We start from the raw sequence: 25248 nt of genomic DNA, 5'->3' as shown, positions 1-25248 counted from the left end.
ACCAAAGGACGTCTCATCTCTCTGCTGAGACAGCCCTGTGGCTAGAGATGGGGCTGAGCCACTCTGACCATTGGCAGAAGGAGAATGAAGGGCAAGAAACTTAGGAAGGCAGAAGGAATTTGTTCCAGGCCTCTTGGAGCCATATCCTGTTCATCTCAGAAACGTACTCCAGCCTGCCTTATTGATCAGTGAGCTGTTTGTTCGGTTCAAAAAGCCATAGTTTCCTTGTAGCACCTTGAAGAAAAGATTCGACCTAGCAGCCACTTTTTTGGAAACATCTGGAGGAGCTGGGATTCCCCACCGTGAGACACCCACACTTTTATATCAGTTGTTGAGAAACAGAGAAGCCGCACATCCTATGACTGTTCAGTCTAAAGATCTTGAGTCATTTTGCAAATGTCACACAGTGATGAGTACTATTATCTGTGCTTGACAGGTAGCAAAAAGCAAAGGTTTAAACAAGGCCCGTGAAAGAGTTGGGGCATTGGGAATTAGCAGGTGGATTCAGGTATTCTAGGCAGCCCACTGTGACATTCAAAGTCCTGCCCTTCCATCCCCTCTCCAGGTGGTCCAAGAAAAAGAGAGGTAAATAAATTTATCTCTGAGTGTCCTGGATAGCTCTGTGCGTGGTTTTGGTTAGGTGTCAGTAGCGGGTGAAAGGTTTAGGATTTCGCGTTCCCTTTCCAAGTGGCAGGGATTATTGCTCCTGGCTCTCCACCTGATCCGTGTTTCTCAGACCATGTAAAAGGGAGTGACGCTCAGGAAAGCTCTATTTTACTTCATCATGTTTCGGTTGGAGGAACTAAGGCCCAGGAGGATCCCACTGAAGGAGATATTAGAGCTGGCACTAGAGCCCAGGAACAGTGTAAAGCAGACAGGGCTGCCACCTCTGTGCCGAAACTGGTCTCACATTACCCTGGGCCCTGACCTTCATGTTCCCTCAGATATCGATCATTAGCCAGGCACAGTGGCACACACCTATAATCCTAGTACTTGGGAGTCTGACACAGGAAGATCGCAGGTTCAAGGCCAGCCTCATCAACTTAGCAAGATCCTATTCCTTTTCTTTTTCTTTATGGTTTGGTACTGGGGATTGAACCTAGGGGTATTCTAGCTCCAAGCTGTAACCCTAGTCCCTCTTGTTTACTTTTGCTTTTTTTGAAATAGTATCATGCTAGGTTGATGAGAGTCACACCTTGCTGAGGCTGTCCTCAAAACTGCCATTTGCCTGTCTCAGTCTCTTAAGTACTGGGATTACGGGCATGGACCGCTGTGCCCAGCTACAAGACCCTATTTCAAAAAAAAAAAAAAGCGAAAAAGGGCTGGGGGGTATCGTTCAGTGGTAGAATGCCCCTGGGTTCGAATCTCAGTACCAAACACAAAAAAGTTAATTTTTACTCCTCTCCATTCATAGTACTTTTCTAACTCTTGTTATGGCCAGATGCATAAGACCCAGTACCTTAGATTCTACAGGATGAAACAAGGTCAGAGATGTGTTGGTGGGACCAAAAATGGCACCCCAGGAAGTGAAGGCAAAATTACCTGGGCCCACATCTCTCAGCGGGGTCACTGCTAGTGCTTGGCACCACAGAGTGTGTGCTGTCCCTCTACATAGACAGTGGCTGACCAAACAGCCTCCGTGACCTGCAACATACCTACAGGTGCGTCGGGAGGTGGTGCCAGCCCTGGCTGAGGCTTCCTATGACGTCAGAGGTTGCAGGTTGTCTGCAGCACCAAAGGTGAGCCTGACAGCAACATGAGATACCCAGAGCTCCTCAGACATTTGATTGGGTAACCCCTGTTTCCTACTCCCAGCCTTCAGGGAGGAAGGGCACTGCCACCCCTGCAGTACCTGGCCCTCCCATCCCTACCCCCTCAAGACCCACGAGGTTCCCCAGTTCTTTCTCTATTGTGGTACAGATAATAGAAACATTTTAAAGGATCTTCACAAATAGCCCCATGAATTTTTTTGTGGGGGAGGATAATGAGGATTCAGCCCAGGGGCATTCTACCTTTGAGCTATACCTCCAGGATCTCACTAAGTTGATCTGATCCTCACTGAGTTGCTAAGGGTAGCTTTGAACCTACATCCCTCCTGTCTCAGCCTCCCAAGTACTGGGATTACAAGTAAGTGCCATCATTCCTGGCTCCTTTTTATTGTTTTATTACTTGTTCTGTAATATTGAGAGTTGAACCCAGGGTCATTCCTGGGCCTTACCCCCAGCCCTGTTTTAATTTTATTTTGGTACTGGTACTGAACCCAAGGGTATTTTACATCAGAACCATATAGCCAGTCTTTTTTTGTTTATTATTATTATTATTATTATTATTATTATTATTATTATTTTGAACCAGGGTCTCAGTAAGTTGCCAAGTCTGGTCTTCAACCTGCGATCCTCCTATCTCAGCCTCCCAAGCATTAGGATTACAGGCATGGGCCATTTATCCCATTAAGAATTTTAAAGATTACTCCAATACAAAATGCAGTGATCCAGCATCCTAAAAATCTCTGCCATGGTTTTACTGGCCGGCAGAGTTATTACTGGGGTCTTTACCACTGCTGATAAAGGACCTTCCCCCAAAGCTCATGGGTTCAGATCTGAGCAGGTCCTCCTCTCGGGACTGGTCAGGGCCTTGGCCTAGTCCTTGGGAACCTGGTGTGAGAATGGCAACCTTGCCCTGCACCAGCACAGCATAGATTCAGGTGTCTCCACTCTCCTCTCCTGGAACAGAATAAACATTTTAGTTCTGGGGGCTAACGCTTTTCTGCCATTCCTGCTCTCCAACTCAGGCCTGCCATTGAAGGAGGAATCTCTGAAGTCGAGGTCATCTCCCAACAAGTAGATGAAGAATCCAAGAGCATGGTGCCCGCACAGCTGGGGACGTTCGCCTATCGGGACTTGCCCCTGGCCGCCGTCGACCTCTCCATGGCTGGCTCGCAGCTGCTGTCAAATCTGGACGAAGAGTACCAAAGAGAAGGGTAGGTGCTGGTGTCGCCAAGGACTCTCCTGCACCGGTCCCTGGGTCCCCATGAGCCCCTCCCAGGAGGCAGAGCAGAGAGACGCTGTGTAGCGGAGCCAGAGGTGACGTCAGGCCATGCAGGCCCTTTTCCTGATCAGGCATTATTTCCTCAGGAAAAGGCTTTGGGCACAGAAAATATTGCTAGACAACCTCTTATGTCTGACATGATGTTTGCTTGGGACTCAGAGAATCATATGTCTGGGAGCAGAAGCAAACTTTAATGGCTCATCCAACTCCCCCTCTGAACATCTGGGAAACTGGAGACCCACAGGGATTCGCCCAAGGTCACAGAGCCCATTCGGGATGCTTGGGTCTGGAACTGCGTGCACTCTTTACTAAGCAAAGCTCCTTGCATGCAGGAACATGCTTAGAATGTGAGAATGTCTAGAACTCAGCTCAGAACTTGGCAGACATTTGCTCCCTCCATCCCAGCCAGGACCGGCGGGGGGGCGTGGGGGTGAGGGCGGGTCCTAGCCCCTAATTCTGAGAAGTCGGCCTGATCTCCCTATATTAAGCGTGTCAATCAGATCAGCCACCTTTGTTTCCCAGCTAACTTCTCATTAGCCTGGTCTGTCTTGCACGCATACTGTCTGCAAGCGGGTGGCAGAGTTCCAACTGGATGGAAGAGGGCCGATGTACCAGTCTGATACCCTAGTTCACAGCAGTTACAGAGTGGAGGGTTGAAGGCCAGAGAAAGGCAAGAACAAGCCCCGGGGTCACACAGCAGCTCAGAGTCATGATCCACACGGGGCTTTCCCAAGCCCTGCTCTGGGAAACCCTGGTCAGGAGCGCAGGACCTGCTAGCTGCTTTAATTGCAAAAGCAAAGAACTGTCAGGTATTTTAGAAGCAACAAGAAGCCTTAGTGAAAGCTAAGTTTACAGAGATTGCATTCCCTGTGCTGGGTTCCTGAAGGAGCTCCCCGACCCCCAGATAAATCACCTAACAATTGTGAGAGCCTGTACCTTCTTTTGCAGAAACAACACCCCAGTGGCTTTCTCTGAAAATATAATTTCCCAAGTACTGTGCACAAAATCAGCAGGACACTAGAAGAAAAGGACAGGCAGGCAGGCAGGAGACCGCTGAGGGACATGTCTGAAGACAAGGGGGAGTCTTTCCCCTTCCCACAGAAACTGAGTCCTGGAGGCCCGGGAGCCAGCGCCAGCTTCCCGAATGTGCTGCATGCGCAGTAGCACACACAGGGCATGGTGCTTAGGGGGCCAGGCACTCGGCTCAGTGCTCTGCTGCAGCCCTATACAGAAACTACAGAAATGTAGTTTCTGTTCTCAATGGCTTATCCAGTGGGTCCTTCTCTGAGCGCCCAGTAAGTCACTGTGTCACTACCCTCTGGTGGTCAGATGCAGTAGTGCACCCCCTAGCTCCTGACTGGTCTGAGCCTACCTGGAGTCCTTTGCATGTCTATAAAGGGCATTGGAGGGAGGTGGGGACACCTCTAAGGATTCTGGTCTGGAACAATGTCCACACCTGCACCCTGTGGCTGTTGCTGCACTGTGGGCGTTCCACTGAGGGTGTGCCGCCTTCCAGAGGTGCCCTGATGTGAGCAGAGCCCTCCAGCCCGAACTGCAAAGCCAAGGCTATCTATCACAGGCCTTGCTCGACACTTCGGTTTGCTTTTGAACTGGGGCTCTGCAAGGGTTTCTTCCAATCAGCCAGAATATAAATGAGGTGAGCATCCTGAGAATACAAATGGAGCGCCCGCAGCGCAGAGGCCTTGATTTGACTCGCATCTCCAGGTGTGCACAGGAATGCTGCTCCCGTGGGGTCCATAGGAAGCAGCCCTTGCAGGGACTTGCCTCTCTGCCGGAGCACTCAGCTGGGGCCCCGTTGGCAGCCAGCAGGCCTCCGGAGGAAGGAAGAGCAGGCATGGGACAGCAGCCAGGGGAACGGAGCAGTCAGAAGCAGCCCCGCGGGGAGTGGCGCTGCCTCTTCACAAGTTCCTGGCTCCTCCCACGTGTCCTGGGCCTTCCCCAGTCTCGGGCCCTGCCCTTTCAGAAGCAGTGTAGACCAGAATGAAGATCCCCTCTTACAGTGAGCTTGAGCTAAATCTGTCAATAGCACCTCTTCCTACTAAGGGGAGTGCTCTAGACAGGAGAGAATCTCTTCTGTGGGAAGTGAAGCCCTGGGAAGCCTTGGAGAAGGCGCCCTGGACTCGGCCGCCCTGCTGTCCCTCGAGCTCCGGGACAGTCACCTTTTGCTTTGAAGGCTCCCAGACTCTGATACTGCTGGAGCTGGAGGAGACCTGAGAAAGGCCAGGATTCTAAGTACCCCAACAGGACAGCAGGGCCAGGGTGCAAGGAGCCTGCTCCAGGTCACACAGGCACAGAGATGGAAACAGCCCGTGTTCTGGCCCCAACCCAGCCAGCACATCGGGTTCCCATGTGTCACCCGGGCCCTTTATGGTGTCATGACCCTACCTGCGGGTACCCTCCATTGCACATGCGATGCTGTGGCGAGGCTATCCTGTTGAACAAAGGCCTTTAACTTTTCAGTGTGCTTTAAAAAATTTATTTTTCAAATTGTGGTTAAATGCACATAACATAAAATTTACCACCTTAACCATTTTCCGGTGTGTGCTTCAGTGATGTTACATCTGTTAGTGCTGTGCAATTATATCATTGCCACCTGTCTCCAGAACTCTTATCCGCTTGCAAAAGAGAAGCTCTATGTCCACTAAGCCATGACTCCCAGTCCCCCTCCTCTGGCCCCCGTCATCCAGCATTCTGCTTTCTGTCGTTGAGTGTGAGTTCTCCAGTTATCTTATTCACACACATAAAATCGTGTAATATCTGCCTTTTGGTGACTGGATTATTTCAATGAGAAAAATATCCCCAGAGTTCATCCCCATTATAGCATGGGTCAGAATATCCTTACTTTTTAAGGGTGAATAAAATATTCCACTGTCTACAAATACCACCTTTGGCTTTACCATCAATGGACCCTTGCCTGGCTTCTACATTTTACCTACTGTGCGTGACACTGCCATGAATAAATGTGCACGCGTCTCTCTTTGAGAACCTGCTTGCAGTTCTTTGCGGTGTGCACCCAGAAGTGGATTGTTGGATCACAAGGACTACACCGTTTTCCCTTTGTAGCCATGGTGCAAAGCTCCCTTTTCCTAAGTCTTCACTGACACTTGTCCTCTACTCTGGGGAGCAGTAGCCATCCAAGCTGTGCGAGGTGCTCCGGTGCTTCCCCCTCTGTCCACAGGAGCGCCATGGGGTGAGTGGGGAGGGGCCGAGCCCCCGGCACAGGCGAGGAGCCGCCTGGTCAAGCTCTGTGACTTTCCTCCATCCTGATCTACCTGCTGGCAGGGCCCACGCTGCAGAACTGTCTGCCATCTTAACTCTCCTCACCTCTACCATCGGAGCCCAGGCAGGAACCGGACAGCGGGGCGCACCGGCACCTCCCAGACCCGAGGTTCTGAGCCTCCATGGGCCCGAGTCCCCCCTCTGTGGTGCTGGAGACTCCACAGCTGCTCCCTGTCACTCCGATTCCAGGCCGTCCCTCTTGCCTTCCGCAGATGGACCCGTCCCCCTGAAGGTAGAAACAGCCACAGGTGGGCTGCATAGCAGCCCCAGTCCCTCCCTTCCAGGCACAGTCTCATCTCCGGGGCTCTGGTTTCAGCCTCCCCCTTCTCCATCACTCCTCAACGCCATGTCCCCATTGGCCACCACCACCTCTCTTCCTCTTTGCAGCCAAACTTCTTGCAGATCTCATGGGCGCCTACCATCAACCGTCTCCAGCCCCCACCCCATCCATTCCTCAGTCTGCTCCCTCCAGCTTCAACCTCACCCGGGCCAGGGGAACCGCTCCCCTCAACAGCATTCACCACCTCGTGGCTGCAAGGATCCTTATACTAGCCTCTCTCTGTCCAGCACTGGAAATCGGCAGCAGCCACGCCTCCCTCTTTTTTTCTTTTGTGGTACTGGGGATTGAACCAGGAGGTAGGTGCTCTACCTCTGAGCTATAATCCCAGCCCTATTTTATTTTTCACTTTGAAACAGGATCTTATGCTACCCAGGGATGACCACAAACCTGCCATCCTCCTGTCTCAGCCTCCCAAGTACTGGGATTACAGGAGTGCACCACCATGCCTGATTCCTGCTACGCCTTTGAAAAACTGTTTTTCCTCTGTTGTTCTTTAAGTGGCAGGAATCTTCCTTTTCTGCCTTTGGCCATTTTCACTTGTTCTACGTGAAGGGTAACTTCATCCATTCCCTTAGCTTAAATTAGTATCCTTCGGCTCTCAACGTTCAGGTCATGCTTCTAGCCCGGGTCTCTCTGTCCAGCTCCCAACTTCTATCCTTCTGCTTCCTGGACATCTTCACAGGGATCCCCAAAATGCTTCTGAATCCTGACAAGTGTCTATACATCCATCTATTCTGCTGCCTCTGAGCCGACTGCATATCTGAGAGAAGAAATGCTCTTGTCTCCATCTAAGTCATTACTAAAATAGCCTTTTCAGTGACAGGACTCAAATCCAGGCCAAGAAGCCACAACCTGCCTACCCCGGCCATCTAAAATCTGCTCTGCCCAAAATGAACCATGCACAAGCTGAGGCTCGCTTACGATGACCAGAAGCCCCCTCCCTGCTTTGACAGGAGCCAGTGTTCTCCAACACTCCGAAGCTACATGAAGCCTGTCAGTCACCAGCAGCCCTGGAATCTGTGTTCCTCCTCTTCCCCCTTGCTCTGGTGCCCTTTATTAAGACTTTTATTGGTATGTGGTAATTATAAATCATAGTGAGATCCAAAGCAATACATTTGCTGAACATGGTGGTGGTTCACGCCTATAATCCCAGTACTCAGGAGGCTGAGACCGGAGGATCACAGGCTTGAGGATGGCCTCTGCAACCAAGATAGACTCTCAGCAACCTAGTGAGACCCTGTTTCAAAATAAAATATAAAATAGGGATGAGGATGTATCTCAGAGGTAGAATGCCCCTGGGTTCAATTCCCAGTAAAACACACACACACACACACACACACACACACACACACACACACACACACACTTGGTACATTCATATGTGCTCGATGGTTTTTTTTTTTTTTATTTTTTCCCTGTTTGCTTCTGCCCTTTTCTTCTCTACACCCAGGTCCCCAGTTCAATCCAAGAAGCTGTGCTGGCACTAAGCTGTCTACGCCATATTCCTTTCCCTCACCGTGTCCCCCACAACCATGCGCCTCCCCGCCTCCATACTGAAAACGTAAAACTTTCATGCATATCCATCGAGGAACCGTTCTCAGGGGAGAGAAGGGGGAGCAGAGGAGGTGTCCGAGCCCCAGCTTCGGCAGTCACAAAGCCCTTCTACGTCGACAACCTGGGTGACAAGTGCGGTTTCTCCCCCCCGTGCCTGGCGTTCTGTCATCTCTCCTGCCTTACATCTCCTCGTGCGCCATTCTGCCACCTAAGATTGGCAGCTCTATCAGCTGGTGGCTTTGGTCTGTCTGTAATAGAAACCCGCCTCAACTCACTGGCCTGGGTAATGTGGAGTCCAGAGCCAGGGCAGCTCTGAGGCTGGTCTGGAGCCTGAACAGTGTCAACAAGGGCAGATTCTTCTCATTACTGTCGCCAACCGCATTGGCGGCTTCACCTTGACACCCTAAGGAGCCCTTATGGTTTGTAAGAGGGCTGCCTCCACCAATCAGGATGTATCCTTTCTCGTTCACGCCTGGCAGGTAAGAATGGCTACTCATCATTCTCTTGAGAGCAACAAAGAACTTTCCCAGAAGCTTCCAGCAGCTCTCGCCTCAAATCTCATTGGCTAGAATTGAGTCACATGGCAAAGGGAGATGGGCAAGTCCGTAGGCCAATCAAGTCTAGGAAACTGTCATTTCCCAGGATACATTGCCGTTACCCAATGGGACAGGGGGGTTGTGGATTTGAATGATCACCCACAGTGCACCACCACCTTGAAGAGAGCCAACGCTTCATTCACAGTCTTTAGCCCTGAATCAGCTCTCAGTTTCCTTCATCCTTTCTAATCATTGATTTAGGGAAAATCTGCCCTCTTAGTCTTTTTCTTCAATAAGTCATCTTGATCCTCTCACTCCGATGCCATTGGACCTGTGTCCACTGTCCTGCTGGACAATGCCAGGGCTTTGGGTCTACATGTCACCGGAGCTCTTGTTCCTTGGTCTCATCCTTTGGCTTTGGACACCCCTCCGCTCCATGGTGGGAAAGTGAGGTACAGATGGCTTCTCACCGAACCACTGGCCACCCTTGGGATATTGAGTTGGTAGGAGGCCGACTCGGGGCGCAGACTGGAGTGTCTGCTTTCCCTTAACCAACTGCAGTACACTCAGGTCTGGTTGGTTTGCAGAATCCGGGCCAAAAAAAAAAAAAAAAACAGAAAAATTGAGGGAAGCCCAGAGTTTCCATGTCTGCAGCCCAACAGGAGGGAGAGTGGCAGATGGTGAAGGGGAGGTGGGGCAGAGCCGTCATTCTCAGTCCACAAGTGAGACCCAGATCTCATGGAGGGACCAGGCTTCTCTTCTTGGTGAAGAGACGGTGAAGGAAGAGTGGGTGAGAGAGGTTTGGTCAAAAATAAAAATGGCAGACATTGTACAATTAGTAAGGTAATTCTTTTTCTTTTCTTTCTTTCTTTCTTTCCTTTTTTATTTATGTGTGTGTATATGTGTGTGTCACTGGGGATGAGGACTGAATTCAAGAGCATTCTACTCTGAGCTATACTCCCAGGCCTATTTTATTTTTTTTTTGTCTTGAAACAGGGTCTCACTAAATTACCACACACTGCTGGCCTTAAACCTGTGATCCTCCTATCTCAGCTTCCCAACTACAATGAGATGATTATTGGTATCTGTAGGTTCAGGGATGGGACCCTAGAGAGAGGAACTTGGAGGCGGTGTAGGTCTTGGGTAAACACAAGGGGGTGTTAATACTTGGAGATGATACTAACAGCCCATTTTTGCCCGGACTACACGGCCAGAGGAAGACAACCTCATGGGGGCACGGGGATAATTTTTGAGATATCAGGTTAGAAAAATAAGACAGACCCAAGATAGCAAACATCTCTAAATAAGGACTGAAGTAATGTTAGACATGCCAGCAAGCAAAGGCTGAGGGCAAAGAGAAGGGAGGGTAGACGCCTACTAAGTCTTACCCTGAAATATCCTTCTCTCTCCCCACAATGTCTAACTGAAGGACCACACCCGCCAGCGTCTTCGCCCCCCCCCCATGCCACCAGGCTAGGGCCTCAGGGTTCCCAGGGCCCTTGCCCCCTCCTGTCAGCACACCCAGGGGTCTACTCTTTTGCCAGTATGTCTCCAGTACTGAACTGGGTGCTCCTCAGGCAGGGCTCAGATCCTTGGGGCCCGGAACAAGTGGACTGTGGATTAGATAAGGGCATGACTTGAATGACTGGGTGAGAGAATGGGCAGTGCTATGTTAGGAGAGCAGGGGAAGCCCTGGTTCCGAGAGACAGCTGCTTGCTGGAATGTGGAGTTGAGGGAGCGCCACATGGAGCGACCCCGCTTCTCATGACCACGCCAAGGCCATGTCTATGGCTGGCCCATCTCTGAGCATCCTTGCGGACATGCAACAGGGTCTCACTAAATTACTGCACACTACTGTCCCTAAATGCCCCCTCCACAAAGTTAATCTAAAAGAAATAAATAAGGTTTGCCTCAGAACATGCCAGCATCAGTAAGAGTTTGGCATCCTAGTAGAAAAAGGAAAAGCCTTTCAGGAGTCAGTGTTAACAGGCAGGTTCACCCCAACCACCATCCTGCACAGGTGAAGTCTGCGATGTCTGAACCACATGAAATCCCGTGCATTATTTCTCCCTCAAAGGAGGAAGAGGGAACTTTATTAACCCACCTTCTTGATACCAATAAGATTTGTTTATAATAAAACATCACCCTTCTTTTAGTGTACCAGCTGCCCATGTCCCAAAGCTGACCCTCCAAACCCCAAGACGTGCTTTTTAATTTTAGAAGGCTCGAGTCCGGCATGGTGGTGCATACCTGTAACCTCATTACTTAGAAGGCTGAGACTGGAAGATCACAAGTTTGAGGCTAGCCTCAGCAAATTAGTCAGAACCTGCTTCAAAATAAAAACGATTAAAAAGGGATGGGTGGCTGGGCCTGGTGATATATGCTTGTAATCCCATTTGGGAGGCTGAGACCAGAGGATCGCAGTCTGCGGACAGCCTTAGCTACAGCTACTTAGTGAGACCCTTCACAACTCAGTGAGATCCTATTTCAAAAATAAAAATACTTTAAAAAAAATAGGGCTAAACCAGGCATGGTGGCGTATGCTTGTAATCCCAGTGCTTGGGAGGCTGAGACAGGAGGATGGCACAGGTTTGAAGCCAGCCTCGGCTACTTAGTGAGGCTCTCAGAAACTTAGTAAGACTCTGTTTCCAAATAAAGTATAAAATAAGCCCGGGAGTATAGCCCAGAGGTATAAAAGCCCCTGGGTTCCACCCCCAGCACCATCAAAAAATAAATAAATAAAATAGGGCTAGGGATATAGCTTGGAGACACGATGCTCCTGGGTCCTATCAGTATCGTAAAAAAGGAGGATATGGGGGCTTAGCTCAAAGGTAGAATGCCCCTTTGTTTCAGCCCCCAACACAAACAAACTTAGACGTGTCAGGCTTCTAGAGGACTCCCGATGCCCCAGCCAGGGAATCAAGGGTGGTTTAATTCAGATCAGAAATATTTCCCTGGTAAGCAAATCTTATCTCAGTTTACAGTAGTCCATAAATCCCAAAGATTTCCCACTGATTAAGAAGGCAATAAATTCACAGATACATGATTTCTCAGAAAATAGCCACCTACTTCCAAGGCACGGAGTGTACGGCCCTTGGAAGACCACTGGATGGCGGCAGAGTGCCTCTGGCCACCCTGGGGTGGGGCACAGGGTTCCTGGGCACTGCTGAAGGGAAGTGAGGGAAGTTTGCAAGTTAAGTCCAGGTCCCCAAAGAAAAGCAATCTGAACTTATAGCGTCTGGGATGGGCTGGGGCCCCCAGTCATCTGTGAAGACACTTGAAAGCCAGACTTCAGCCGAAGAGGAGGGGAGACAGCCTAAGAGTTACAAAGCCACCACCTACTCAAGTCCGCGGGGAGAGGCGGGCATGCCTAAAGAATGTTCCCACTGCATCAGGAAGCCGACATCATCCAGTCCCCTTGCAAAGCGCAGCTCAAAGGACATTCTCAGACTTGTGGCCAATTCCCAGAACTGAGGATTCTAGAGAGAGATAGGGGGGGCCTCGTGGGCCATTGGTCCAACAGCCTTTGGTCCCCTACGTAGGGATAGCAAGTCCCCGGCCTGGGTTGGCCAACATATGCCCAGAGGGGGCCTCAGTGGCTGGCCAGTGGAGCGACAGCTCCTGCCTCCTGGCCCTGAGCTCCTGCCACCACACCCTGCCGTCTTTCCCAGAACTGATATTTCTGAGGATGGGAGAAATGTGAGATTCTCGGACAAGTAAATGTCAGCCTCTGGTAACCCCAGCCGCACACAGCCCTTCCGCCGCCTCCCCAGGCGCAGGCCTAACCTTGAGCTCCAATTGCAGAACCCCAGCTGCCCGGCTGGAAACTGCAACTGACTTAGCTCCCCAGGGGCCTGGGAGAGTCACCTCTCTCCTCCTTCCGTCATGGAGCGCTCTGCGTGCTCCTGTTTCTGAGTCTGCACACAGTGCCACGGCTCACCTCTCAGAAAGGAGTACAGGGGACAAAGGAGAAGCTGGTCGACTGTTTTCTTGCTCTCCCTGGGAGAACGAGGAAGAAACCGAGCTAACTACTTCCGACATTCAGTGAAAGGGTGTCCCTGTGGCACTGGGTCAGTAGTCACGGGTCAAGGTTGTGTCTCTTTGAAGAAGTTGTACCTGTGTGAGCTCACTCGCCTCGCCTGCTTTGCTCTGTGTTGTATTGCTGTTTGCTTGTTCTGTTTTTGGGGGGTGGTTTTTTATTTTATTTGGGGGGGAGCAGTGTTTTCTAGCATGGTGTAAAGATAGGAGGAGTTCCTTGTACAGTCAGAGTTCACTTGTGAGGTTGCAGTTTCCATGGGGACAAACGCCCAGTACAGTGCCTGGCATTTAGTGGGCACATGATGACTAGATGTGAAATAGAATGGATGTCAACACCCAGAGTTAGATAATAAGTTCCCTTTCTAATGCTCACGGAGCTGAATCACCATTGTTGTAGATACAAATGGCAGGCAACGTGCTATGTTTTGCATATGCTATTTTGAAACTTCAGGTCTTCACAACACCCCTGCAAAAGGTAGAGCTATCCAACTGGGGATTAGGAAACTCGGGCTCAAAGACTGCAGCCAGCCTTCAGCCAACATGGGGCTGTGATTTGGAGACACTAGTTGCCACCAAAGCCAAACAGATGGAAATGTCTGGCTCCCCCCACCATGTCAGCAGAGAAGGGCTCACTTTTTAAACAACGAGCTGAGTTGACATTTGTAAGCGCTCAGAACAGCTCCTGGCAGAGAGTGCGAACCACATAGGTGTCTGTTAAATCAATAAAACAATTGGGTGCGGTGGCTTAAGCCTGTAAGTAACCCCAGTAGTTGGGAGGCTAAAACAGGAAGACAATTCAAGTTGGACACCAGCCTGGGCAACTTTGTGGGACCCTGTTTCAGAACAGAAAACAGCCAGGAGTGGTGGTACATGCCTGTAAGCCTAGAACGTGGGAAGCTGAAACAGGAGGCTTACAGGTTCGAGGCCAGCCTCAGCAAGCTAAAGAAAGATCCTGTTTCAAAATACAGAAGGAGGTGGAATGGGGATGTAGTTCAGAGGTACAGTTTCCCTGGGTTCAATCCCCAGTACCACCACCAAAAATATAATAATAATAATAATAGTAATAAAAAACAAAAATTAAGCCCAAGTCAATGAAAGAAGTTAGCTTTTAGTTAGCCTCTTCACAATATTTTAATCACCTGGAGTGCTTACTGTAAAGAAAAGTGAAGTGTGGCCCAGGATGTGTACTGACCATCAAACCCATCACCAGATGCAGCCAGGGCACCACGACACAGGTGTTTAGCATCATAGAAGTGGAGCGTATGGAGCACAGGAACCTCAGACCATCCAATCCTAGGGTTTTAACCTGGAGCCCAGGTTTTCTCAGATGATCCATTTATGAGATTTGAGGATCCGTGTATCTCTTGTTGTGGCCTTATGCATTTTTCAGGTATAGAACCTTTGTTCTCATCAATTGTTAGAGAGTTCTGTAGTCACAAAGTGCCGGGCCCCTGGTCTCAGAGTTAGAGGTGGGTGGGGAAGCCCAGAGCTCAGTGCTTCATTCCAGCTGCGGCTACCAAACAGCTTCCAGATGCGTCCCCACCGACCCTCAGCTCCTGCCCTTGGGGACTTGACAGATGCTCATCTCCTTAAGGGGCCAAAAGAGTAAGCTGGCCTGGCTGCCTCGGGAAAATATGCTTTTCTCTGGTGCACTCCTCTGGGCACACCATGATTCTCCGCTGCCTGTGAGCTCCTCTTGGGACAACTGGAGGGTCTCCACCATCCTCATACAACACCAATCCACTCCCCAAATCCTATAGCAGGAGAGTCGGCGCAGCTGCCCCTACCCTACCGCGCATTCTGCCAGCCTGGTAGTGGCCTCAGTCGCAGCGGATTGTGGGTTGGGGGAGTCCAGGCCCCAGGAGAGCAAGCCCAGCCCTCACCTGGCATGATGGGGCTGACTCTGTGGCAGGCTTGGGAACGCTGCCCGACGGAGCAGTGACCTGAGCCGCCTCCTTCTGCGCGGCTCTCGGGACCTCACCTCCCATGGAAGAGCCATCAGAAATTTGCCAAAGTTCGTTTTCATATTCTAGGCCCAGTTCTCTTAAATTTGTATTCAGCACCTAAGAATAGATTAGAGGCAGTGAAGATACTTAGCTCCCCTTCCTTGCAGGGTTTCCCTGAAGCCTTAGGAGCCACCGGCAGAACTTCACAGGAGAAAACTCACCCACCTGCCAGGCAGTGCCATCTGGCTGTTGGTATTTGCAGTTCTTGGCAGCCAGAGCCAGTCCCAGAGCTGTCCTCTCTCTGCTGTGGGCACTGAGAGAGGAACTAGGGAGACGCCTGCCCTCTGGCGGCGATTCCAGGGATGACATCTCCCTGAGAGCCAGCCCCAGGGCCGTAGATGGAGCGAAAACACAGAGGTCTCTACTTAAACCCCCAATGCTGACTATCCTTGTGGCTCATTAAGGCCCTTGAGTCTAGTTAACCACCTGAGGATCTTTGGAAACTGGGCACACGCCATTTTACTTCTAAGACATAGTCTCATAGGATTGTGAGTCATTTGAATTTCACATTAAATTTTATTAGCAGATTTCCAAACTGGGACCGGCCACAAAGCCTGAAACTTCAGCCATACCACTCACGCCCCCATCCACCCTTGGGGGCTCTGTTTCTGCTACAGTAGTGCAGCCCTGGGTGGGCACCTCTGCTGTTCAAAAGAAACTCAAAAGCTCACGCTTGTAATCCCCACGCTTGGGAGGCGGAGCCAGGAGGATCGCGCAGGTTCGAAGCCAGCCCAGCCGCACTGGCTTAAGAGACCCTGTTTCAAAAAAAAAAAAAAAAATAGGTCTAGGAGTGTAGCCCAGAAGTAGAAGGGCTTCCAGGAACTCCAATACCACAAAGAAAAAAAAGAAAAAAAAAAAAGAAAGAAAGAAAGAAAAAGAAAGAAACTCAAAGCCCTGAACCTACTTTGTCTCGCCTCCCCCCTCGCACACACAAAGCTGGGCTGGGGCTCCCCCTCCCCTGGGCCATTAGGGCCCTGCTTGCCTTCAACATGTCGTCTCTCCTGCTCCCCAACCCCTTTCACCTGCCCCGGTACCTTGAGGGATGTGCTACCTCTGTGCCTCCTAAAGCAGCAGCCGTCATCCACATCACTGGGGGTCCCACTGAAATGTGGCCTCTGATTCAGGGGGTGCCACAGTCAACATTCTCACCGATATAAGCTAACTGACCACACAACTGAGAGGACGGAATATTTATTGCTCACAGTCTCTTAGAGATTTGGGGTTCAGTCCATGTGAGGCCAGGGTCTACGGAGCTCGGGGCACAAAGGGAAACAGAGAGGAGAGAACAAGGGTCTGTGCTCAGGCCATGGAGGCCTGAAGCAAAGAGAGAACAAGCAAAAGGGGAGTCCCAAGGTCACACTATCAAGGGCCCACCTTCTCAGGCCACACCCCCAGGCCCACCTTCTCTGGCCACACCCCCAGGGCCCACCTTCTCAGGCCACACCCCCAGGGCCCACCTTCTCAGGCCACACCCCCAGGCCCACCTTCTCTGGCCACACCCCCAGGGCCCACCTTCTCAGGCCACACCCCCAGGCCCACCTTCTCAGGCCACACCCCCAGGCCCACCTTCTCAGGCCACACCCCCAGGCCCACCTTCTCAGGCCACACCCCCAGGCCCACCTTCTCAGGCCACACCCCCAGGCCCACCTTCTCTGGCCACACCCCCAGGCCCACCTTCTCAGGCCACACCCCCAGGCCCACCTTCTCAGGCCACACCCCCAGGCCCACCTTCTCAGGCCACACCCCCAGGCCCACCTTCTCAGGCCACACCCCCAGGCCCACCTTCTCAGGCCACACCCCCAGGCCCACCTTCTCTGGCCACACCCCCAGGCCCACCTTCTCAGGCCACACCCCCAGGCCCACCTTCTCAGGCCACACCCCCAGGCCCACCTTCTCAGGCCACACCCCCAGGCCCACCTTCTCTGGCCACACCCCCAGGCCCACCTTCTCAGGCCACACCCCCAGGCCCACCTTCTCAGGCCACACCCCCAGGCCCACCTTCTCAGGCCACACCCCCAGGCCCACCTTCTCAGGCCACACCCCCAGGCCCACCTTCTCTGGCCACACCCCCAGGCCCACCTTCTCAGGCCACACCCCCAGGCCCACCTTCTCAGGCCACACCCCCAGGCCCACCTTCTCTGGCCACACCCCCAGGCCCACCTTCTCAGGCCACACCCCCAGGCCCACCTTCTCAGGCCACACCCCCAGGCCCACCTTCTCAGGCCACACCCCCAGGCCCACCTTCTCTGGCCACACCCCCAGGGCCCACCTTCTCAGGCCACACCCAACTGGCCTGGGAAGGCCATGGTAAGTCCATCACAATGGATTTATCTACTGATGAGGTTTGATGAAATTACAACCTCCTGACCTAATTGCATCAGCGCTGAACATGAATCCATGAGCTCTTCAGGGGACATTATCCAACCATGACAGGGGAATAGGAGAGACATGAGCTTCCATAGTGCCAGCGAGCTCGCAGATGATGCTGATGCCGCTGGTCCACGGGGCCCGCAGAGCATCATGGGACCACCTGAAGTGGCTACAGAACGCTCAGGCCTGGGGCCCACGCTGGAGGTGGTTTAAGGGGGTCTGATGTGCAGCCTCGGTGTTGGGGTTTTTGTGTGTGCATGTGGGGACTGAACCCAGGGGTATTCTACCTCTGAGCTACACCCCTAGCTCTATATGTATTTATTTATTTATTTTTGTTTTGAAACAGGACCTCACTAGCTTGCCGAGGGTCTTGCTAAGTTGCTAAGGCTGGTCTTGAACTTGCAGTCCTCCTGTTTTAGTCTTCCAAGTCCTGGGATCACAGGCACAGTGGGATTTTAAAATCTCTTTTGGTCTAGTCACAGCCCAAGCTGAGAACCACTGACCTGGACACAGATCCCACCCCACTCATGCCTCCCTGTCCTAAGGCAGATGTCCACACCACCCACTGCTCCCACGGGCACCACAGTTCCTCAGAGGGCGGTCTCCTCTCATCTGCTTCCACGGAGGCTGCTGCCCTGGACAATGTCATGGGGCCACTGGAGGTGAGAGGTGGGGGTTCACACAGAGCATGATGCAAATGACAGCCTTGAAGACAGGCAGCAGGAAGCTGCTGAGATGGGGCTGAGATGGGGCTGGTAGCTGAAGGCTGAGGATAGGTGGGGAGCACTACTCAGCTGATGCAGGAACATAGAAACAGGCCCGGAGCACGGAGGCTCAGTTTTGCTCCCTGGATGCTGAGGTGGTTGTGTCCAGGACAGTGGCAACGGCAGCAGTATCTGCGCTGGGTGGCAGCTACGCCCACTGCTGAAGGGCAGTCTTCCCCCAGCCCCACTCCTGGAGCCAGATCTTCTAGTGTTAACTGTACAAGAGGAACTTGACATCAGCAGTCTTACTTACTGTGCAGTTCAACCATGCCTGGACCACTCTCCCCCGGATATCTGGGTACCTTGTTCCCTTCAGCTTTCTCAAGGGGCACTTTATCTGACCATCTTATTTTAAATGTCCACTCAAGCCGGGCGTGGTGGCGCACGCTTGTAATCCCCGTGCTTGGGAGGCTGAGACAGGAGGATGGCACAGGTTTGAAGCCAGCCTCAGCTACTTAGTGAGGCTCTCAGCAACTTAGTGAGACCCCATTTCCAAAAAATATATAAAATAGGTCTGGGAGTGTAGTCTGGAGGTAGAAAATCCCTGGGTTCCACCTGCAGTACCACAGAAAAGAAAATAATAATAAAATGTCCACTCCGCCAAGCATGGTGGCACATTCATGTAGTCCTAGTGCTTGGGAGGCTGAGACAGGAGGCTCGCAGGTCTGCGGCCAGACTCAGTGACTTAGCGAGGCTTTCCACAACTTAGTGAGACTCTGTTTCAAAATAAAAAGGGCTAGGGATGTAGCTCAGAGGTAGAATGCCTTGAATTCAATCCCTAGCACTAAAAAAGAAGAGGAAGAAGGAGAAGGAGAAGAAGGAGAAGAAGGAGAAGAAGGAGAAGAAGAAGAAGAAGAAGAAGAAGAAGAAGAAGAAGAAGAAGAAGAAGAAGCCGCCCACTCACCCTTCACCATCCAATCCCTCTGCCATCTCTTCTTTTCTTCCTGCAGTGCCTACAGCTTGTAGCACCTCATAACTTATTAAATTTTTGACCTCCATCTCCTAATAGAACACAGACGGCATGAAGACGGGGTTCTGCCTATTTCAATCACAGCCATCTATCTAACACGAGGTGGATTCCAGCATTCGTGTGACTTCCAGACCTTCCCCTGCTCCATTTCTGAGTTGTATCATGGGCCTGGCCCTCTACCTGACTCGGGTATCAGGACCAGGCCAGCCACTGGCTAACTTTAGAGCATAAGTGACACCTACCTGTATCTTTTTCAAAAGAAAAGGGAAGCCGACATTTGAATATTTTAAACAGAGGCATAAAGCAGCCTTTCTGTCCCAAAGCAGCAAGCAGGTCAAGGCTGGAGGCTTCCGTTCCAGGAGTGTATGGCTGGAGGACGTGCTCTGCCTCCCTCCCTCTGCCCTGTGCTCCTCCTGTTTCACTCAGCATTCTCGCTGCTGTGATCCAAACCCCTGACACACACACACGAAACCTAAGGGAAAGAAGGTTAATTTGCTCACAGATTCTGGAGACTCCGTCCATGTTAGACCGGCTTCCAAGCAGGAGCTGGGGCAGCAGGTTCTCAGGGCAGAATGGCAGGGAGCAGAGAGGAGGAGGAGAGAGCTTGTTATCAGCTCATGGCAGCAGGGGAGAAAAAAGAAGAGGGAGCTGCAGCAGCTGACCCAGAAAGACCCTGCCCCTGACCACACCCCCAGGGACCCACCTCCGACACACAAGGTCTGGGGGACGTTTTATCATTTTATTTTATGACTCTGAGGATTGAACCCAGGGGTACACTATCTCTGAGTTATACCTCCAGCCCTATTTTATTTTGAAACAGGGTCTCACTAAGTTGCTGAGACTGTCCTCCAACCTGAGATCCTCCTGTCTTGGCTTCCCAAGCACGGGGATTCTAGATGTGTTCACTGTGCCCTGCTTGGAGGGGGAGTATTTTAAATCTAAACTATAACACATCTGATGCAAGAGGTGCAGACAAGTAGCCAGGTGCATCTGTGGACCGTGAGGGTGAGGTCTCCAGCTCACTGCCGCCCCAACATGACAGCTCAGAGGCCACAGCCTGCGCAGCTGCTGGGTGGTGCTCAGCTCCAGGGTCAAATGGCAATGAAATGGCTTCAGCCTTAGGGGCCACAGATATTGCACCGGGTTTTAGGAGGATGTGGGATCAGAGTTGGGTCCCTCTGGTGTGTACACCATGGGAGGAGTTCATAGGGGTGGGGTATCAAAACTTTCAAAAGTGCTGAGACAGCTTGAAGGAGGGGCAGGAAGAGAGAGAGGTAAGAAAGATGAAAATAGGGCTGAGTGGCCAGGGGAGAAGCAGGGAAGCAGGTGAGGCTGGCGGGCTGGGTGGGGAGGTGAGAAAGCAGCCACACAATGAGTCTTAGCTCTAGAGCTCCATGCAGCGGTCCCTCCTATAGGCAGCACTCTCCAGCGATCCTGGGCCTTTCCTCCTTCCCCTCTGGGGCAAGTGGTCTTCTCCTGGGCTTTCCTTCTGCCGACCCCGGCTACCCACCTGGGTCCCAGAGTTCTTGTGCCTTTCTGTGACCAAATCACAGCCACCCTCGCCAGGGATGGCCTGCCAGATTTAGCAGATGAGAATACAGGGTGCCCAGCTCCATTGAATTTCAGATGAGCAACAGATAGTTTGTTTTTTAGTATAAATGATACCTTTGCAATGTTTGGGACATTTTTATACTGGGAGATTACTTGTGAATCGCGTGAAATTTGAATTTGACTGGGCTCCTGTATTTATCTAGCAGCCCTGCTGAGTGCCACCTGGCTTCAGTTTGGGGCTCCCCCAGCGGCCTCTTGCTTAGGGGTTGGCACACGGGAGCCTGCAAGGAAGTGGTGTTGCGATGCTCTTCAAAATCCATTTGCAAGGATAATGAAGGTTTTGATGTCCTTCACCATCTGGCCCCGCTGAGCTTTCTCTCCATGTTCTACACTTCCCTTAAACAAGAAGCCCCCTCTTCTGACCTGACACCCCACACCCGTGAGCCATGTGGGGTCCCACATCAAACACCCTTCTGTCCAAAATGACCTCCTCGTCTTTTTCATCACTTTTCTGGGAGCAGCTTCCTAAAACTAAGGAGGCTGAACCCAGTCTTTGCATTCCCACAGAGCTGAGAACAGGACCCCTCAGAGGTGACAGAAAGTATCAAGAAAGACTTGAGTGAGCCCGATTTCCCACCAGGTAGCTTGAAGAGCTCTGAGCTCTGCCCTCCAAGCTTTCCCAGGATGGACTGTGAGCAAGAACTCCCACCTGGAGCATTCACTACATTCCTCAAAACAGGCACCGGCCCCCTGCAGCAGGCTGCAGCAGACTGGCTTCCTCTGGATGGGAAGGATGGGGGGTGATGGCCAACTGTTTGGGCCAGTGATACTTTACATCATCATCGTCACCATCATTGCCATCACCATCATCATCATCGTCTATATCATCATCATCGCCATCACCAACATCATCATCACCACCACCACCATCACCACCATCATCATCATCTTCATCACCATCATCATCACCACCATCATCATCACCATCATCATCATTATCATCACCACCATCATCATCATCATTACCATCATCACCACCAACATCATCATCATCACCACCATCACCATCACCATCACCATCATCATCATCATCGTCATCATCACCATCATCATCATCACCATCATCATCATCACCACCGCCATCATCACAAACATCATCATCACCACCATCACCATCATCATCATAATCATCACCATCATCATCATCGTCACCACCATCATCATCATCATCATCACCATCACCACCATCATCATCATCATCATTACCATCACCATCATCATCATTACCATCACCATCATCATCATCGCCATCACCACCATCATCATCATCACCACTAACATCATCATCATCACCACCATCATCATCACCATCACCATCATCATCGCCATCATCATCATCATCATCACCATCATCATCATCGCCATCATCATCATCGCCACCATCATCATCACCATCACCATCATCATCACAAACATCATCATCATTACCATCACCATCATCATCATAATCATCACCATCATCATCATCGCCGCCACCATCATCATCACCATCATCATCATCATCATCACCATCATCATCATCACCATCATCATCATCGCCATCATCACCATCATCATCACCACCACCACCATCATCATCATCATATCCATCATCATCACCAACATCATCATCATCATCCTCATTACCATCATCCTCACCATCATCATCACCACCACCACCATCATCATCATCATCACCGCCATCATCATCATTATCATCATCATCATCACCATCATCACACCATTTCAGCTACATTATGCTGAACAGGTCAGATACATTCTCTCGTTTTACTTTGTGAGAGAGAGAGAGAGAGAGAGAGAGAGAGAGAGAGTGTGTGTGTGTGTGTGTGTGTTATTAAGGATTGAACTATTAAACTCTGGGGCATTCTACCTCTAACTCACACTCCTAGCCCTATCTTATTTTATTTTTTTATTTTGAAGTAGGCTCTCACTATGTCACTGAGGCTGAACTTGAAATCCTCAGAATCCTCCCGTTTCAGCTTCCAAAGTACTGGGATCATAGGCGTGTACCACCACTCCCAGCTTTCATTTTGCTTTTTAAACCCTATGAGTTGCCGGGCGTGGTGGCGCATGCTTGTAATCCCCGCGCTTGGGAGGCAGAGATAGGAGGATCGCGTAGGTTCGAAGCCAGCCACGCGTGCTGGTTTAGGAGACCCTGTTTCCAAATTTAAAAAAAAAAAAATGTGAAAATAGGTCTGGGAGTGTAGCCCAGAGGTAGAAGGGCTTCCAGGAACCCCAGTACCACCAAAAAAATAAAAATTAAAAATAAATAAATAAAAAATAAAACCCTATGAGTTAAGAAGTGTGGACCCTGTTTTAGAGCCAGGGAGGTAGTCTTTGGTCACCTGCCTTCAGTAGGTACCTTTGGTGACTGCCTTTGGGTCACCCTTGCACATGGTCCCAGGGTGGCTGAAGACAGGCACTGTCTCTGCCTCTCCAGGACGTCTAATTCTTCCTCAGAAAGGAAGGGCGGGCAGGTCTAACTCCTACCTGAAGGACCAAGTGATGGAGGTCTGAGCTCAGCAACCCCGTCAGCCCTGGGCTCCTTGCCCCACTCAGAGGAGCCTCTCTTGTGTTTCTGAGGAGAAAGGATTGAAAACCCTATGGGACCCACCCAGCTCTGGGCTTCTGTGACCGCTTCCCCACCTCCAGACCCACTCAGGAGAGAGTTTGTCCTCAGGGGTCCTCTCTGTTTGTGACTGTCCAAGTTCACCCCGTCTCCCAAAAGATATGCTAGGTACTCTGTAACAAAAGGGTGACACGGTCCGACAAGTTTGGGAAACCCTGATGCTATGATCCCTTTGGAGCGCGATGATGCGTGACAGCATCAGTAAAGACACTGAGAAAGGCTGAGACAGGAGAGTCACAGGTCCGAGGCCAGCTACAGCAACTAGTGAGATCCTCTTTCAAAATAAAAATAAGGAAATGAATGAAAGGGGCTGGGGGTGTAGATTGGAGGTAGAATGCATCTGGGTTCAATTCTCAGTACTAGAATAAATTAATAAAGGCACTAAAAGGCCCCACATAGAAAAAATACTCATCTAACTTTATTTAACCCAAGTTTTCCAAAACTTACCAATCATGGAAGCTTTTTATCAAATAACAACTAGTAACATTCTGTAGAACTAGTGTTCTATACAACCTACTTTGAAAACCGGAGATCTAGTTCAAATCTGTTTGTGAGAGACTAGGGATTGAACCCAGGGGCGCCCTCGGTGAAGTAAACATCCTGCCCTTTTTTATTTTTTATTTTATTTTTATTTTTTATTTTTTGCAATGCTAGGGATTGAACCCAGGGGCGCCCTCGGTGAAGTAAACATCCTGCCCTTTTTTATTTTTTATTTTATTTTTATTTTTTATTTTTTGCAATGCTAGGGATTGAACCCAGGGGGCATTCTACCTGTGAGATATACCCCCAGCCCTATTTTTAATTCTTTATTTTGAAACAGAGTCACACTAAGTTGCAGAGGTCTCACTAAGTAGCTGAGGCTGGCTGAGAACCTGGAATCAGCCTCCCAAGTACTGAGATGACAAACATCTGCCACCACTCCCGGCTTATTTTTAATTTCTTTTTTTTTTTTTTTTTTTTTTTTGGTGGTACTGGGGTTCCTGGAAGCCCTTCTACTCCGGGCTACACTCCCAGACCTATTTTTATATTTTTATTTGGAAATAGGGTCTCTTAAGCCAGCGTGGCTGGCTTCGAACCTGCGCGATCCTCCTGTCTCTGCCTCCCAAGCGTGGGGATTACAAGCGTGCGCCACCACACCCGGCTTATTTTTAATTTTGAAACAGGGTCTCTCCAAGTTACCGTGCGCTAGCTTCGAGCCTGTGATCTCCTGTCTCAGCCTTCGAAGAACTGGGATTGTAGGGGTGTACCATCACGCCCAATTTAAATCTTCTTTCTATATCTGCAAGATAGGAAATCAATGCACTAATTCCTTGAGCATTTACTGAAGACAAATTGAGGTTCTCCTAAATGTCGGAGCCAGCATTAGGCTCTGAGATACACAGAAATCTAATAACAGCACCTTTTCATGGGCCCTTCACCACATAGGCAGGTTCTACCAGTCTGTCGGACGTGGGTCACATACCCATCTTAACGACAAGGAGACGGAGGCGCAGGAAGATGCTGTGACTGGGCACAGTCAGCATCTTTGCTCCTTATGATTCTGCTCTGTGGCCTCTTGAGTTAAGACTATGTTCCAGGGTCAAGACTAGAGCCAAGCAGAGCCCAGGAGGCGAGGCTGGTGGGTCTGAGGCAGGCTGAGGCTGGGATCTACCCTCGTGTCCCCTCCTACTCTCAGCCCCTCCTCTCCTACTTTTCTCCCCACAGGTCTAACTGGCTGAAGCCATGCTGTGGGAAGAGAGCAGCCGTATGGCAGGTATTTTTGCTCAGTGCAAGTCTCAACAGTTTCCTGGTAGCCTGTGTAATATTGGTGGTGATTCTCCTGACTCTGGAACTTCTAATAGATATAAAGCTTCTCCAGTGTGAGTAGCAAAGAGACATACATGTGCAAATACGTATGATGTTGATATTCACTGTGCATCCATCAGGGGTCCCCAACCAGCAGACTGTGACCGGCCCCCAGCCCCTGCCTCTGAGTGCGCCGGCCCAAGGCACGGGGATTGCCTTTGGGGATGAAATGCACCGGCCCCTTCTCGCCTGGTCAGCACCCTTTGTCCCCTCTGCCCAATATGTCCTCTTCAGTCC

General features: G+C 50.8%; 1 protein-coding gene across 1 annotated transcript in view; it reads left to right on the top strand.

Annotated features, from left to right (window-relative positions):
• The window catches only part of TMEM266 (transmembrane protein 266), a gene marked incomplete at both ends in the record, with an annotated part of 90785 nt that overhangs the window by 11706 nt on the left and 53831 nt on the right, over positions 1-25248 (top strand). The window contains 2 exons of the mRNA XM_080691666.1: positions 2792-2980; positions 24871-25025. Of these exons, the coding sequence (XP_080547792.1) occupies positions 2792-2980; positions 24871-25025 (344 nt within the window). The remainder of the gene's footprint in view (positions 1-2791; positions 2981-24870; positions 25026-25248) is intronic.

The sequence above is a fragment of the Muscardinus avellanarius genome (assembly GCF_963383645.1).
Source record: "Muscardinus avellanarius genome assembly, chromosome: 3".
Lineage (NCBI taxonomy): Eukaryota > Metazoa > Chordata > Mammalia > Rodentia > Gliridae > Muscardinus > Muscardinus avellanarius.
Note: the sequence above shows the minus strand (reverse complement) of the source record. Positions and strands in the feature narration are given on the sequence as shown.